The 16989-nt window shown below is 61.0% G+C and overlaps 1 protein-coding gene across 2 annotated transcripts in view; it reads right to left on the bottom strand.

The window, feature by feature from the left end:
* Window positions 1-33: 33 nt before the first annotated feature.
* VAC14 (VAC14 component of PIKFYVE complex) overlaps window positions 34-16989 on the bottom strand; it is a 99376-nt gene continuing 82420 nt past the window's right edge. The window contains exons 15-19 of one of the 2 annotated variants that reach the window (XM_073226165.1): window positions 9650-9824; window positions 8206-8324; window positions 6838-6917; window positions 5152-5302; window positions 34-639 (exon numbers count right to left, since the gene is read on the bottom strand). In XM_073226165.1, the coding sequence (XP_073082266.1) occupies window positions 477-639; window positions 5152-5302; window positions 6838-6917; window positions 8206-8324; window positions 9650-9824 (688 nt within the window). In that variant the 3' untranslated portion in view covers window positions 34-476. The remainder of the gene's footprint in view (window positions 640-5151; window positions 5303-6837; window positions 6918-8205; window positions 8325-9649; window positions 9825-16989) is intronic. The other variant, XM_073226166.1, reaches the window with a different exon arrangement.

The raw sequence follows: 16989 nt of genomic DNA, 5'->3' as shown, positions 1-16989 counted from the left end.
CAGTGGGAAGGAGCAGGCAGGTGCGGCTGAGAGTTGTCTGTCATTTCTTTATTCGGCAGGGGGGTGCATCATTCATTTGGACCTCTGTGCTGGCTATGTGCACACAGGTATGTGTTCTCCTATGTGCACAAATACCAGCAAGAAGCCAGAGCTCTGGCAGGTCAGGGAGGTCAAGCTCTTTGACAAAAGGTTTTAGAAAGAGACGATTCCAAAGAATGGGTGGTGTCTGAGGCTGTGGCCCCCCAGTGGTGGGAAGCCAGCTCTGTCTGAATGCCAGGGTACAGATGACAGCGCTGGGGACCCAGGGGTCTGGGCTGAGAGGAGCTTGGGAGGACAGCCTTTGTCCCCACACCGTGCCCTGGGCTGGTGGCCAGGCCCAACCCTGCCCGAGACAGGTCGTTGGGCTCTGCAGGGAGGGGCCTGAAGACCCCGAGTGCTCCATGGGACCACTCCTTGGGCCCTTCTCCTCAGGCCTGTCAGAGGACAACCCTCCGGTCCAGGTGGTCCCCGCGCCCACTCCGCTGGTGCCTCACTTCCAGGTGCTTCTTCTGGACCTTCTCAAAGTGCTGCAGCAGCTCTGCATAGTCGATGCTGGGGGAGTCTGCTTTCTGCAACTTGGGGGCTGCCTTCAGACTGTCTCTAGGGAGAGGGAGCAGAGGGCTCAGCGTCAGTGTCTCAGCATACATGGGAGCAGCACATGGCACAGGCGGTGGGGTCCGTGCAGGGCCACAGGCTGGTAGAGCTGGACCCTGGGGAATCGGTCTGCCTCAGGCCCAGCAACCTTCCACAACAGTCAGCCGCAAAGAGCTGGGGAGCCCGTGAACATGCCCTTCCCGCAGTTGGTGGGACCGGTCACCACTGCTGCTTGGATATGGCCTTCAGCCTGTGTGCTGGCCACTGGGGCCCAGAGCAGGCATTGCATTGGGAAGCATTTCCTGTTTATGAGTGGCTCCCTTTGGGGTGAAAGCCAGGGCTAGCAGCCAGCCAGGAAGCCAGCTGGGCCCTGAACATGGTCCAGGGAGGGGGGAGGAGGCAGTCTGGCCCTTTGTCTGGGGCAGGGCTAGGGCCAGGGACAAAGGGATGGCTTAAGAGTTGCTACTGGGCCCTCAACTTGGCAGAACATCTATTTTTGAGTGTTGGGGCCCAGAGGCCTGCAGTCACTCCCAGTCCCCAGGGAAGGAAAGCAGGTTTCACCACTGGTCATGCTGATGGCTCTTAAACTCCTGTTGCTATCGCCTTCCCAGATGCTGTGCACAGCAGCACAGGTTGTGCACTGCACAACTGCAATGTGCCCAAAGCTCCCTATAGTTGTATAGTGTAGTAGCCCTGCTGTCCCCTTCAAGCCTGGTGTTTAGCTTGCCCCTGGGACTAGATCCCCTTGGTCCCCTGTCCCATTTGTGACCATCCTTCTGGTAGTTTCACAAAAGAGTCTGCTGCTTCCTCATTTTAGACTCACTGGCTTGGGAAGCCCATCTGTGTGGGCTGGGAAGTTCATCTAGCCCCTCAAGCCAAGTTATCTGGCAGGGAGTCTCATGAAGGCTGCTGGCTGTTAATGAGAACCCCTGGGCTCTGAGTTCATGAAGAGACCCTAATATGGGGGGTTCAGATAGCAGCTAAGCACAGGATTTAAACAGATCTGGACCAAACTGTAACACAACCCCTTCCTAGACATTTGACCTTGGATATATGGCTATTTTTTCCTCTGTAGAGGGTGGTTGCCACAGGAGCCATGCCACAGGGTGGTCGTGAGGGGACCTCCAGGCTTGACACATAAGACCACAGCTTGGTGGCCAGCCCCAGCCTAGGTATTCAAAAGGCAGCTGCAGTGGCTACAACTCTCTCTCTCTCTGAGGTGAGACCAGCCAGGGCCTACATCAGCTACTCAGTCCATTTTGAGGAAAACACAACAGTCCTTCACCCAAGCAGAACCCTTGGTCCCTGGTAAAGCATAGGTGACCAATGGTCAGAACCTGACAGGCCCCTCTAACCATCCACCAGGTGCTGGGGCAGAACCAGGGACAGTGGGAACCCTTCCCACGGTCAGGATGCCACCTGGAGCCTGGAGGTGGATCCCCTGAACCCCTACTTGGCCTGTTCCCTTTGTGCCTTCCTACTGAAGATGTACCACCTGAAACACCTTGGGTGGTGGCTGTGGCTACTTGTTTCCTGAGCCTCAGGTCCTGCCTCCTGAGCTGGGGCTCAGACAACATTAGTCCAACAAAGATCAAAGCGGCCAGGTGGGGCCTGCTCTGGGGGCTCAGACTGTGGGCGGCATTCCGGACCCTGGCTGCTCCATTTAATCCCCCTGGGACAACCGAGCTGGGGGCCCCTAGTAACCTCGTGGTCCAGGTGCCCCTTCCTCAGGACAGCAATCTGTGCTTCTGAGAGTCTGAGGGACACCCTAGACCTTGGAGCTCTAACTCCAGCTGGTGGCCAGATGCTACCCCAACCTGCACAGGCTAGGACTGGGGAGAGATGTGCAGGCCTGGAAACGTGAGGCCACAGATGACAAGTATGTTGTTCTGACATGCTGCTCTGCCCCACACTCCTGGCAAGCAGAGACATTAGGTCCAGAGGAGGCACTGAGATTAGGGTTTCCATGGGGATGCCAGTGATGGGTGGCAAGCAAGGGTAATGTGCATAGATGTAGCTAGGGTGAGAGTGGGCAGGGGGAAAGAGTGCAATGCACCCTGTCTCGGGCCCTCGTGGTGGCGAGAGGTGCTGCCCCCATGACTCGGCCTCCCTGTGGGCAGACCCTTCTCGCCTGAGGTCTCAGGGAGCAGGGAGGGAGGTGTCCCACGGGGCTGGGAGCGTCTTCTCTGAGCAGAGGCCAGGGCTCCTCCCTCTGCCCATCCTAGTGGGCATGGCCACTGCTCAGGCCCTTCACATTCTCTGTACGTTCACAGCTCAGGCAGTGAGTGACTGGGGGATCCCGGCCAGCAGCACAAAGCTAGGGCTCCAGAACCCTAAGGGAGCTCTCTCTCCCGCTGCCCCACCATGCACCTGTCACCAGGCTAATGCTGATGCGTGTCACCAGCTCTCCCTTCAGAGGTTCCCTCCTGCCTCACTGAGGAGTGGCCGGGCAGCCTGAGGGGGGCCAGGGTCCCCTAGCCCTGCCGGCGCCTTGAGCACAGAGGAGGGATGGGCGAGGAGCACAGAAACTTGCCCAGCTGTTCCTGGCTTGCAGTCCTGTCGGGCAACTCGACGCTGTCTTCCAGCTGCCAGCCCCTCCCAGAGCTGAGACCCTCCTCAGCCCCCTCAGGGCGTGCGCTGTCCCTCTGTGCCCAGCCCTGCAATCCGACCCATCCCAGCTGTTCCTGAGGCCCCTTCCTAGGTCCTTGCAAAAAAAGGCTGGGACCCAGGGCCTTGAAGGGTGGGCAGAGTCTCAAGCATTCATTTAGTCCAAATGCTCATCTATGAACGAAGAAGCCAAGAGCCCAAGAGGCAGGGTGCTCGCCTGGAGTTGCAAGCAAACCCTCTGCAGAGTTCAGACTGAATCCTAGTCTAGACCTGTGAACCATCCGCTGACCGGCAGAATCCCCTATCCAGAGGCCTTAACCCTTGGCCCAAGCTTCCTTGACTCTGACGGTGGGAGAGCCTGAGGGGATCCTTTTCCCTGAGCTCACCTCAGCAAATGTGCTCCCCCTGGCTTGGGGCATGCAGGGAGGGGTCTGATTGCTCTGAGCATCCCCTCGCCTCTCCAGACAAGATGTAGCTGCAGAGTTCTGAGAGGGGGTGGCTCTCGGCAATGTAGGGTCTGTGGTCCGGCCCAGTCTCCTTCAGGAAGGCAGGCTGGTTCCCGGAGGGAAATCAGGTCACAGGGAAGCAGACCTTCCTGCCTCCTCCCCTCCAAAGTGCCTGCTGGGCAAACCATGAGGCGCTAGTGCAGAGGCCGGGCAAGTGGGGCAGTGTGATGTCAGGGCCTCCGAGTGCAAACCCAACTCCACGGCTGCTCCCTGCTTCCCTGAGATTAACCGGGAGGCACCCTGAGCAGCTGGGACAGTGCCTACCCCTGCTACTCCAGAGCATGGCTGTCTGGGAAAAGGGGCAGGCTGGGCAGGAGCTGAGAGTTGGCCTGGGGACCACACTTGGGGCGCTCAAATCCTTCCAGCAGGCTTGGGGCAGACAACCTGTCAGGTGGCCCACACCTTGCCTCTTGAGAGGCCAGGCTGGAGGGAGGGGTTGTGGATGCACAAACCCAGTGATACAGAGGGCACAGGCGTTTGGGTCAGGGACCCAGAGTGCCAAGCAGGCCTGTCTCAAGGCTGCCTGCATCTGTCCCAAGGGCAAAGACCCAAGGCCTTCTCAGGAGCGAGGTGCCAGGCCCGCCGAGTGGCTCTAACAGCTTGGGAGGGAATTCTAGCCACCCAGGGCATCTGATGCAAGCTGGGCGTGTTCCATTCAGTGTAAATCTTCTCAGTGGCTCTGCTTGTTTCCATGGTGACCTGACAAGTGAAATTTTCCATCTCGGATGCCAAATGCCTGTGGATGAGGCAAAGCCTCCAAGGGTTACCAAATATAGACACGGCCCAACAGGCTCCGGGGGCTGGGCCAGAAGTGGGTTCAGGGTGGGTGCCTGGACCCCCCTGAGCGGCTGCTCTGCTGCCATGCTGGGCCTCTTGGCGGAGGTATGCTGGGCCCTGTTTCTTCCTGCAGGCACAACCTGAGCAAGGTGACTGCGATGTTGGGATCTCTCAGGGACCCCGGGTCAAGCCTCTGCCACAGGCTGGCTGAAGCGCTATCCAGCTCAGGCCTGTCACGTGACCTGACACCATCTCTGACCTGGGTCACAAACTCCACTTCCGGGAGTTTCTCTCCAGGGACTTCTGGGTGACACCGCATGCTCTCTGATTTTTTAGATTAACTCAACCCTGATTGCTTAGAGAAGGTATTGCCACCACCTGGCACCACGTAAATATTCCCAGAACTCCAAGTCTGGGGCTCTTTTGTGGAAACGAGAGGCCCACGGGCAGTGGCTATGGGGAAGGCAGGGTCTGCCGTCGCAGAGGGGGTGATGCTAAGGCAAGGGACGCCCTTGGCAGCCCCCTTAGACATCCCTTTCGGGACAGGTCTCTCTGGCTCCAAATTTGCTCAGTGACAGAGGCAAAGGACATGGAGGCGGAGGGCAGCTGTCCCCAGGCTGGCACTCACTCGGTCTGCAGCAGCTCGGGGTTGGGCACGCACTGCAGCCGGTGGGAGAGCAGCTGGAAGGCGCTGCTCTGGGGCAGCAGCATGAGTAGGCCGTAGAGGGCCTTGATCAGGTACGGGTTGTTCTTCACGTCCAGTAGCTGCAGGCGCAGATCTGTGGTGGGGCAGAGGGCAGAGGTCACAGGTCAGGCACTGCCCTGGACTTACACCTTAGCTTGGCTGGGAGACGGCCAGTCAGGCGGCCATGGGATAGAGTGAAGTGGGGCTCCACCACACTCAGACCACCTGCCCCTCCTCTGGGAGTGCCTTAGGCCACTCTGATTTCATTGTTCTTTCTTGCTACCTCCCCAACAGTCACCTCAGCCTGTGACCTCCAACCTGGGCTGGGCCTGGCCTCTCCCCGGATGCTGTCTCCCTGGTAATGAGGGGGCTTGTGGCTTGTAGTGTAACAGATTCCCTGGTCTGCTCTGCACGTGCCAGCACAAGAGAGCTATAAATAGGGTGAGTTGGAGAGAAAGACCAGATTAGGGCAGCTTTAAGGGGTGGGGGTAGTAAGGGGGAACATTTTTTTGCATGTGGCTAAACACACACCAGGCCTAGAGGTCTCTGGTAGGTGCTTTTGGAAATCCACTTCAGATCCCAGCTCTGTCACCGCACCCCCCAAATGAGAGGACACCCCTGGTCCTGCCTAGCACGCATCCCAACTAAACAGGCTCATGCTTCTCTCCTCTGAGACCCTCAGAGGAATCACTGACTTATGGTTTCTTGTTTCTCTAAGGCCCAGTCTGGCACATCCTTTGTGAAAGAGGAAACAATTTCTGGAGCAGCCATGTCACCCAGCCGCAGCCTCGCCAGCGTCTGGGTTGATGCTGGAAGAGCAGCTAGGCCCTGGGAAGCCCTTATGGTAGTGAGATGTCAGGCCAGGGGACTGTGTGGGACAGGCTTTGATCCACTCTGCTGCAAACATGGACTCCGTCCCGCTCCTGTGTCTCCCTGGCCTCCAGCACTGTGGTGCTGGCTGTCAGTAGAGACCTGGGTGGGTCACAGGTGCTGCCAGACAGCAGGAGGCCTGGGCAAGCAGGGTGGCAGGGAGGTGGTCACTGGCAGGGCTGCCTCCCGGTCTCCCTACCACACTAGACACACGCGTTTCATTCAGAGAGCTGCTTGCTTTGGGGAGCAGGCACTGTGTGTGTTGAGACGCCAGGAGCTGTGGCCACCCCAGCCAGCTGCCGCTTTTGCACACTCTGCCTGGGTGTTACAATCAGGCAGTTCCCAGCAAATGCCAACTCTGCTTTGCAGCGAGGGGAGGGCGTGGCTCCTGGGCACCCAGGAGCACCTGCAGGAAGGCCCAGGCTGCCCCACTGCTCCCAAGAGCCAGGATAGAGGGCAGCGTATGGGAGGAGCGGGCAGGGACAGCTCTGGGGGAGCCTGACTTTCAGGTGGGTGTGGCCACTGGTGCTAGCCCGTGTCCACAAGGCCCACCTTGAGGCATATGCTCTGATGCCATGTTGTCCAAACCTTGCTCTAGCCGGTCACTTCACCCTGTCACCCCCAGTCTCACAGTCTGGACACTACAGAGGCATCCCTGGGACGGCTGCCCTCGCTCCCCAGAGGCAGCCAGGAGTTGCTCTGAGTTGGTCCCACCCCGCTGCACTCCAGGCCAGCCAAGGCCAGCGGCAGGGCCCTTACATGTGAAGATGGGACACTCGATCAGCTGCACCAGCTTGTCCACCTCTGTGAGGAAATCCACGGTGACCTCCAGGTCCCCGCTGGGAGTGCAGTCAAGGAAAGTCTGACCACTGGGCCAGGATGGCCTGTCTCTGTGGGGGCCCTGGCTGGGGGTGGAGCCACGGAGAGCTGGGGCCCAGGGGCCTGACCTGGGGGCTCAGAGCACACCTTCCTTGCACGGGCCCTGGCATCCCAGGCACAGCTGTTGCTGAAGTGCGACTGATATACAAAGGACGTTGTCTCCTCGCCTTTGCCTTCCTGTCCCTCTGAATGACAAGCAGCATGGCTGTCCCCCGCATGGGCAGGGCACTCGGCCTCTGCTCTGGCAGCTCTCTCCTCTCTGCTCCCTGGGCTCTGAAAGGATCTCACTGAGGCCTGTGGGGGTGGGCTGGGCAGCACAGGGCCTGCTCCTGACCAACTGGACATCTGTCAGCAGGGCCAAGGTCAGGGCTGTGGCGAGCCTGTGGCCTGGATCTGGGGTCACACCAGCGCCTGACAGAAGTCTAGGCTGTGGAAGGAGAGCAGGCACGCTGCTATAAGGCAGGGCCACAGCTGCCTGGCGGGTGGCCCCTCAGGCCACTCTTTCTTATCCCTAACTTCTGGCCCCTCAGCGAGGGACACGAACTGCATGTCCTAAGTGGCTCTCCAATCCAGGGCCACCCACCCAACATTCACAGAGGAGGCTGGTTGGCTTCAGCGTTTTAAGCAAATCTGACCCGGATGCCTGTTGCTGAGGCAGGCCCTGAGGCATGCTGGGGGTCTTCCCTCTTCCTGGGGCCTCCTATTCAAGCCGCTTCTCCCCACCATGTCACCGGCAGAGCATGCGGGCCCTGGAATGTCTCTGAGCTCCTCACCAGCAATCCCGCCGACCCGGGGCTGCAAGCACGCGGGGCCTCGCCTACGTCCTCCCGCTGTGGTCTGCCTGCCTCCCTGGCTCCCAGGCCCTCTCCCCCTCCCCAGCACCAGCCCCCAGTGGCACCATCTGCAGCGAGCAGAGTGTACCCTGTCTCTTCCCCAGAGCATCTGCCTCTACACGGCACCACCAGCACCCTTGGGCTGGGTCTGCCCAGTCCTGATCCCCAACTCATGCGGTTTCTCCAGGCAGCACCCCTCCAGAGGCCCCACATAACCCTGTCTTCTGCTGTCAACAGCACCCTCTCAGGTACACCCCACACCGTGCCCTTATGGGTTCTGATGCCCTGAGGCCCAGATGCAGAGTGGAGGGACAGGGACGGAGCATGGCAGCTGGGCCACCACCTGGGCAGGAAGGGAGCCTTGGGCCCCTGCCTGCCCCTCAGCAGCTGGCAGAAGAGGGCACGTGAAGGATACAACTTCTGGATGAGGTCATAGGCATGCCGGTAGTTCTGGGTGAGGAAGCAGAGGGACACTGTCGTGACTGGGTTGTGACACCAGGAGCGGTACAGGCAGCAGAACAGGCTCTGGCTCTCCTGAGGGGACGAGAGGTGTGAGCAGTTCACGGAGGCCCCTGCTCCCTCCCTGCCAGCTCAGCATGGGGCAGTGTGGTGGCCCAGCTGGGGGCGAGCTGTCACCCAGGAAATGCTGACAGCTCTTCCTCAGACCTTGTCATTCCCCCCGGGTCCCACAGAACCCGTGGTGGTGGCTGCGACAGCGGTGGGGCACGCGCCTGTTCTCTGTACCGGTGTTTCCGCCCTGGGCAAACACCAGTAACTCTTCTCCAGAACCCTGTGGTCCTGGAGTCGGTGGGGTTGGGGGTATGACCGGAGGGGGCTTGCGTGCGGGCGGGGAGGAAGCCTCCTCAGCGCCTGGGCTCTCCCCAGCAGCACCCTGCTCACGTCCTCAGCCACCGTCCGCCCCCAGCTCTGCAGCCCACCTTGCACTTGGGAATTGGCCCATGAGCTGAACTCACACTCGGGGGGAATCCTTGCCCTGAGGAAAATTCTTAAGGCCTCTGCGAATGTCTGGAAGGAACCACAGGAAGAAGGCAGGGGTGTGGCCTGGATCACTTGGGCTGCTTGGCCCCAGATGCCCTGACACTGGCTTGAGACTCCCTGAGGCGGGTGGAGGCAGGGTCTAAGCCGGGAAAGGGGTTTGGCAGTGGTGACCACAACCCCGATTGGGAAACAAAACCCCTGGAGCCACCGGCAAGCACATGCAGCTCAGCCTCCCACCCCTTGGCCTGAGTGGGGCATCTGACCCATGGCCCCCGGAGCCGGCCAGGAGGATGGTGAGCACCTCCCAGCCCCGGTGGGTCCCCACCCACAGCCTGGGCCAGGCAGCACTGTGACACCCTGGCTTAGGACAGAGCCCCTTTCAAGACAGGTATGTCGGCTATGGGGAGAGGAGCCAGGGCCAAGGAAGAGGGTGAGGAACCAATAACCGCTCATGTCTGGGAGCGTCTAATCCAGAAGACTGACCCAGACAGGGTGGTATGGCTCAGTGGGCACGATGCCGCCAGGTCCCGCAAGGCACTCCCAGAACCCAACCCACCCTGGGTACGTGGGGGCAGTGTGGGCGGGCGAGTAGGGTGTCAGCGTGTAGAAACAGACTGCTGTTGGCAGGTCTGGGAGGAGAGCCCAGGGCCTCCACAAGGCCCCCAGCTGTGACTCACTCCACAGCTGGCGCTGACAAGAAGCCAAGCCAGGGGTGTCTGTATTCAACACCAGACCAGGGAGCTCTCGGACTGATCCTATCTTCTCCCCGCAAACCTCCTGGGGCCTAGGGGTGGGCCGGCACGGCGCGTGCCGTGTGCATGCTGGCCCGAACCCGGGGCCCAAGCGCGCGCACGGAGTACCAGTGTCTTCAGGTCCTTGAGCTGGTTTCGCAGCTGGAAGAGCTCTGTGGAGGTGAGCAGGATGGTGTTGAGGGTGTGGACCATGGTCGAGGCAAACTTGAGGTCCTCTTCTCGCAGCAGGATGTCGGCCATCGAGTGGAAGATGTTCTCCGCATTCAGTAGGAGGCAGAGCTGCCTGGAGGACAGGCACAAAACAAGGGTTACGGAGACCAGAGCCTCAACTCAGAAGCCCACTCCCTGGCCATGCGTCCTGAGGAAGCAAGGTCCATACTGGGCCTGGTGTGGGACGCCGGCTCCGAGGCCTGTGCGGGGACACCGGGATTCACAGTGGCCCGGCTCCATGCTCACTCTGGGCCAGCAGCTCCGGAGCCCCACCGGCTGCGTTCATACCCCCACCTTGCCCCAGTTCAGAAAATGGAATTCTGAGAGACACAGTGGGCCTCTGGCCACCAACTTGTCACGGGAGCCCCGAGTTACCACCAAGCTGCCCACCCACCCCACGTGGGCCAAGGTACACGTCCCCACCTCTTCCTGGCTTTCCTCTCCTGGAGAGAGATTACCTTCATGTGACACGTAACACACACACTGGTCACCTGGGGACTGCCCTGCCCTTCCCCCGGCAGCAGGAGCTTGTGCTGTTCGGGCTGCCCACCCCAGCCTGGAGTGCGTCTGCAGGTGGCAGGGGGTGAATGACCCTGTGACGACCCTGTTCACTGTTCAGATAAATGCTGCCACAGGGAGGCAAAGTGACTTGCCCAAGGCCATGGGCCTAGTTGGGGCATTTCTCTTACCCCAAGAGTCTTGGGGGAATGAGGCTTGGGCTTTGGGGAAAGGACTCTCTACTTTATAAAAAGGAAAACAGGGAACCCAGAGAATGGAGAAAAGCAGTTTTTCCAGGGTCCAAGGTGACATCAGCAGTGACAGGCAGGTCTCGAGGTCAGGCGTGGAAGCCTGTTGACTTTCGGTCTGCCACCATGCCCCTGGAGGCCTGGCCTGGAGGCAACAAGCACACCCTTTCCTCAGGAGTCAGTGATCCCAAGGTCATACCAACCAAGAAGAGAAACCGAGGCGCAGCAAGTGGCTGGCAAGGAGCGGGCGGCTGGCTCCGGGCTCTGGACTGTCAGCATGACACCCTGCCCCGTCTCCTGTCTGGGCTGATGTCTCTGTCTGACTCCTAGTCTCTGCCCCAGGGAACACCCCACAGACCAGGCCCCATGTGCTGAATAGCACGAACCACACTGGAAGCCAGTGTGCCTGAAACGTGTCCATCAGAGGTCACTGAACTTGAACTAAACTCAGCATTTATCAGGGTCTGGTTTCCTGCTTCCCGCCGAATACCAGCCATGCCTTGGGGCCAGACTGCAGAAAATTCTTCCCTACCCCTGGCTCCGGGGAAATCCCAGAGCATATGGTAACAGAGAGGCCAAACCACGAAGCGCAAACAGTGGGCAGGCCGTCTCCAGCGCAGGCTCAGCTGGAACTAGTAGATTTGGGCAAGAACCCACCAGAGGAATGGAAACAAGACTGTTGGGGGGACGGGGCTGGAGGGTGGTGTGGCGAGGGCTCCCCCACCGCCCAGGAGGCTCCCTGCTCGCCTGCTGTGCTGGGGGGTGGGCAAAGGCCCCTGGGCCTTGTGCTCCCACCAGCTGTGTGGCCCACCTTCTCTGTGCAGCCAGTTCTTCACCTCCTCATCAGGGGACTATGTGCCCACAGAAAAAGGGCTCCTGGGAGACCAGCCCCCAAGACCAGTGACAACATGTGTGGGATGCACAGTGTATGGCAGATGGGACCCCAGGTGGGGCATCCTGTTGGCACCATGGTGGGAATGATAGCCAGCCGACAGGAGGAAGCCTGGCCTTTCTGCAGAGCACAGACAGCACTTCCTGTCCCCCTCCGGCCCTCCCACCCCTAGATGAGCCCTGTCTCCAGGGCCGTGGGACAGCAATGCTCCAGAAGGCCAGGCTGGGGAGGAAGGGGAGCATTCTGACAAATGGTCACAAATGCTCGTCGCCTGCAGCTGCTGCCATCTCCATGACAGAGGCCAACAGCTGAGGCTGCTGCCAGGCAGCGCTCTCCAGGGTCTATGGGCCCTGGGGACCTGAAGCAGCCAGAGGGCGGGGTGGCGCGCCCACGTAAGGGTCTCTGGTGAGAGTGTGGAGGGACAGGCAGGGGTGGTGGTGCTGAGGACAGGTGCCTGCTAGGCCTCCTGGTGTTCACAACCTGGGAATACCAATGGCCCTGCAGAAGGTCAGAGACGGCAGTTTTCTGGAAACTTCTCCAGCTACCAGGGACACTATGTCCTGGTCTTCCTGTCGCCTTGGTGATGGCTCCTCTCCTCTGGGGTGCAGTAGCCCTCCTGTGCTCTCTCTGGCCCCATGGGTATTTTCAAAGTGTCTCTGCACAATAGGCACTTCACACTTGGCAGGGCCACAGCATGACCCCTGCCTTCCCCATCTCAGGAAATGGTGTCACTGCCCCCAGGCTGCTCCAGCCCAAACCCAGGGGTCACCCCTGATTTGCTGTACCAGTGAGCCTGGAGCTCTGCCTTCAGCCCATCCTGCCCCCTCCTGGCCCTGGCTTAGCCACCCCCACCCCGGGGCAGGCACCAGCCCCCTCTTGCCTGGCCGTCTCCTAGTCTGGCTCCCTGTTTCTCTCAGCCCCTACAATTCACCCTCCATGAACCAACTGGGGCAATCCTTACAAAGTGCTTATCAGAGCATGTTACTCCCCAGCGGCTTCCAACTGGATCTAAACAAAACCCAGCTTCTCACCATGGCTTCCAGGATCTTGTACTTTCTGGTCAGTTCTCCCCAACTTCAGCTCTCATGATTCCTCCTTCACTCATAACGAGATGGCCTCTCATGCTTTCCTCTGGTTCCTGACCTCTGTCCCAGCCTGGAAAGCTCTGCCCAGGAACTGGCAAGTGGCCGACTCACTTGGGCCGATGAGGCCTTGGACCAGGCCTCTGTCTGGAGCTCACCCTCCTCCCACCAACCCTTTCTAAGGGAAGTCCTGTTTCTTTGCAACAATTTGTCACTACCCCAATCACCTGGTTGATGGACTTGTGTCTGGGGTCCTGGCTATCGCTCCCACCAGAACATGAGCTGTGAGGGTCAGGGCCTTGCCAGTGACCCTGTGGCCTGCACACCCAGAGGTGGGCCTGGTACTCAGCAGCTGCTTGGCAATCCCCAGCGAGCACCACTGCACACAGAGCCATGCTCACCTCCACCACAGGTTCCACGGACAGGCCTGGAGCAATTCCTGTGCCCTGCGCTGGCACCCCCGCCTCCCGCCCCCGTCATCCTGGCAGGCCCCTGCACACTGTGCACACCCTGGTCTGCAGAGAGCAGCTTCCCTGATGGGTCGTTTTCACCCTTATCACCCCTGGCCTGGCCGCCTTGCCCAGGGTAACCCAGGAGGCCGGAGCAGCCCAGAAGGCTCCTAGGCCCGGCTGCCAGGGTGGCTGGGAGTCTGTGCTGCACCAAGGAGTCTCCCCAGCACTGCTCATTAAACCCCCACAGGGCGGAAGGGGAGAGAGGCCAGGAAGAGGTGCCACAGAGAAGAGCAGCAGCAGGGTGCAGTCGCTCCTAGCCTGTGGCCCAGCTGGGCCCCGCGTGTTCGCCACTATACCTGCCCTGGTGGGCTCACCTTCCCTCCCACAAGGGGCTGCTGGGCACAGCCTGGAGGGGCCGCTCTGGGCACCCCCCACTCAGGGCCCAAGGCAGGGAGGTGGAGGCGGTGTGCATCTTGCCTCACCTCAACCACTTAGCCAGACCATACTGGGTCACCGCAGGGTCAGCCAAGGTGTGGAGAGAAGGGAAACGTCGCCCAGGCTGCTGCGTCACAAAGCCTCTAGAAGGCAGAGCAGTAAAGCGCTAGTAAGGTCCCAGGGAGCCTTCGCCGCACGCCTGGCCCCATGCTGAGGGTGCTACAGGGTGCTCGGGACGCGGGAGGGGTGACAGGAAAGCCGGTGCTCATCCAAGGCTCACCTGCCCCGGGTGGCTGAGGGGAGAGGGGCAGGTGAGTCTGGGCAGGTGTGCGGGGCCGCATCCTGGGGAGCTCTGAATACCTGCCCCGGACAATTCCTCCCCGAGTCAAGCAAGGTGGGGGTGAGGGTGGAAGGGGGCCCTATTTGCACTTTGGCCCTGAGCCCGTGACATGGCCTGCATGGTGGCCTCGGGGTCTCCATCGTCTGCCCCCCGGGGTCCTCCGGCAACATTCTGCTGAGAGCTCACCCGACTCCGGGCAGGGGGTACAACCATCACCCCCAAGCAGAGAGGACCCACACCTCCAGTCACAGAACTGATGGGAGGACGGGAGGGTCCAGACCAGGAGGGCCGACTTCCAGAGCCCGGGTTCCTTCCACCTCACTGCCTTCTCAGTGCCATCCTCACTCGCCAGGGCCTGGCAGATGGCTGCTCGCAGAGTTGCCGTGTCATCACTTCTCGGCTGAGCCCCAGCCTGGCTGGAGCTGCCTGCCTGGCTCTCAAGCATAGCATCCATAATGGAACACAGCTTGCGAGCATTAAACATTTGCCTGTATTTTTAATACCCACATTAAAGTGCTGTTCATCATGAGACAATGGCTTGGAGGATGCTTGGGGACGAGGTAGAGAGGTGGGCTGGGAGGGCGCATCCTGGAGGCCCACTCAGGCTGGAGGAGGGCAGGGGCCCCGTGGATGCACCTGGGATGGCCTCTGCTGTGCAGCCTGGGGGCCCGTGGCCATCACACTCAGACAGAGCCTGTGGACGGGGCTCTGCTTTCCCCTCGCCCAGCCTCCTGCTGCATTGCCTGGACAGCTGGTTGGTCTCCTACTTCTGGGTCTGGGCTCACGTCAGGGAGGGAGTAGATCTTTCTGGTCCTTCTGTCACATACCAGGAGCCCTCAGGGGAGCAACCTGCCTCAGGCTTGCTCTGAAGCTCCCGAGACCCCAGAGCAGGCCTGCTGCCTTGCCTGCGGAGCTGTGTCCTGTGAGGCGGCCTCACTGCACCTGCCGGGCTGGTGTGTGCTTCCCATCACTGTCCCCTCAACACCAACACTGGCCCAAGCATCTGCCCCTGAAGGGCCACCAGCCTCAGAGGTGGCCCATGATGGAAGCTGTTCTCCTGAGCCCTGCTCGGGTCCCCAGGCTACACGGCACAGCCCATTTCAGATGGCCCAGGGGCCAGTGGGAGGGAGGAGGAAGGTGGCCATCGGCCTTGCACGTGGCGCAGGTGGCTCTAGCCGGCCAGCCATGCCCTGAGCCACGTGGGGCTGGACAGGAGGAGGCCTGCCTCATGGGAGGAAGGTGAGGGCAGAGGCTGGCCCCACACCAGGCGAAGAAGGAGGCTGCTGCAGCCCTTCACTCTGCCCTGGGACGTGGGAAAGGGGCCATGGACTGCTTTTCCTCTAGAGCCCTGGACAGGCAAGGCCGAGCCTTGGTTCGGAGGACAAAGCCTGCCCGGTGCCTTGGAGCCCACCCTCCCCCTGGCCTTGGGCTGTGTGCGCAGCAGGAGAGAAGAGGCCCTCTGCATGGGTGTGGGGTGGGGCTGCTTCTGTGGCCAGATACCTCCTCCCACCCGGTCAGTCTCTGCTGTCACGGGGACAGGGTTCAGGGTCAAGGAGGCCCACCCAGGAGTAGGAATGGTGACAGGGGGAGTGTGAGCGGTTCCTTTCAGGAGAGAGGCCACAGGAGGCTTGGGGGGGTGGGCACGGCCTGGCATGGAGGAGAAGGGCGGGACAGCAGGGAGCCTCCAGGGGGAGAAGCGGGGAATGTGCTCTAGGGCCAGGCCCGTCAGTAGGAGCAGTGGCTGCACACCGGGGCGTGGGCCCTTGCGGGAGAGGCCTGAGCGCGGGCATTCTGGGGAGGCAGCATTCTGGCTCCCGGCCCCGCTGCGCTCTGGGGAATCTCAACCCTGCCATGGGGCTTTGGAGAGATGGGAGGCTTCTTCCCATGACCCTGCTTCCCTGCACCCTCTGAGAACAGGACCAGCAAAGTTGCCCTGGCCAGAAACAGCCTCCCCCACCTCACCATCAGGCGATCCTCCCCAGGACCCTGGGCCACATGTGAGAGGCTGGAGAGGCTGTGCTGGCTCCCTTCTGGGGCTCTCCGGCTCTGTCACCAAGTAAGGACATGCTGATGCCCCACCGCCTCCACCCGACTGTTCTGACACGGAGCCCAGAGCCGAGGGCCGACTGGGGAAGTGAAGTGAGCTGATACTCTCCCTGGCCCCCTCCTTCCTCAGGCCTGGCTGAAGACGGACAAAAGGCAGAAGCGGATGAGGAGTGACCCACGGAGGGGATGCCTGCAGTGAGCATACAACAAGCTGGCCGACTGATGGGATGGCTGCTAGCACAGGGCACAGAACAGCTGGCCTGCTGGGGAGCGACCCGGACTCCCACCCAGTTGAGTGGAAAGAGACACAGGGAGCCTCAATCTCCTGCCCCTACCTCCCTGCTGCCATTAACACAGCCATGCGTGCCTCAGGCCTCTCACCTCTCGGCGCTGTCTGCGCCGTGAAGAACAGAGGGCTCAGAACGAGCCTCAGCTGTCAAGTTCCAGGCTGGGGTGCGCCCCGGGTCTTTAATGCCCCATCTCCTGTAACCAAGGGGAAGCGTCCTTCCTGCACCTGTCCGGACCCCGGGGAACTGTGTGGCGTTAGTACATCAGGAGGGCAGGTGACGTGGATGGTTTCACATCTGGGCCCAACAAATGGCTCCCTGGTACAGGAAGGCCTGTCTTCCGTCTCCCGACCTGCCCGAAATGTTCACAGAAGCCCCTTAAGCACCCCCACCCAGGGTCCTTCATGCCTCTGTGCTCTGGCCTCAGGACCACTGGGCGCGTCCATCTCCCACCCAGGCAGGTCCAGCTCTCCAGCCCCCAGGCCAGGCAAAGCTGGCCCCTGAGCTTAGCTCTCTGGGAGGGTGTGGGCTGTGGGGAGGGCACAAGGTGGTGCCAGCTCTGTGGGGAGAGAATGCTGTTCTGAAGGGTGACTGGCACAAGCTCCCTCTCAGAGGTTGGCCCTGGAGCTGCCTTTGAGGAGAGCTCAGGGTGGGGTGGAGCCCACAGCCCTCTGCAAGCCACCTCGGGCCATGGCCAACCGGCAGGAGGGCCAGTGAGCTCAGGCGCCTATCGTCCAGGTGCCCGACAGCAGGCCTCGCCTCCCCTGTCCCTCTAGCTCGGGCTTCCTTCCTTCACCTCCACACCAGCTGCTCAGGCCTGACCAGGCTGGCACCAAGCACGAGGGACAGGCCCGAGTTTCCTCTCCACTTTGACCACTAGCTGGTGTCCACGTTCCCCTCAGGGGTCCAAGGCCAACAGGCCACGGGCTTCCCTGGAGATGCCCGGCGTCTCACGGCT

Source organism: Manis javanica, chromosome 17, assembly GCF_040802235.1.
Source record: "Manis javanica isolate MJ-LG chromosome 17, MJ_LKY, whole genome shotgun sequence".
Classification (NCBI taxonomy): Eukaryota; Metazoa; Chordata; class Mammalia; order Pholidota; family Manidae; genus Manis; species Manis javanica.
The sequence above is the reverse complement of the archived record's forward strand: the minus strand, read 5'-3'. Positions and strand labels throughout refer to the sequence as shown.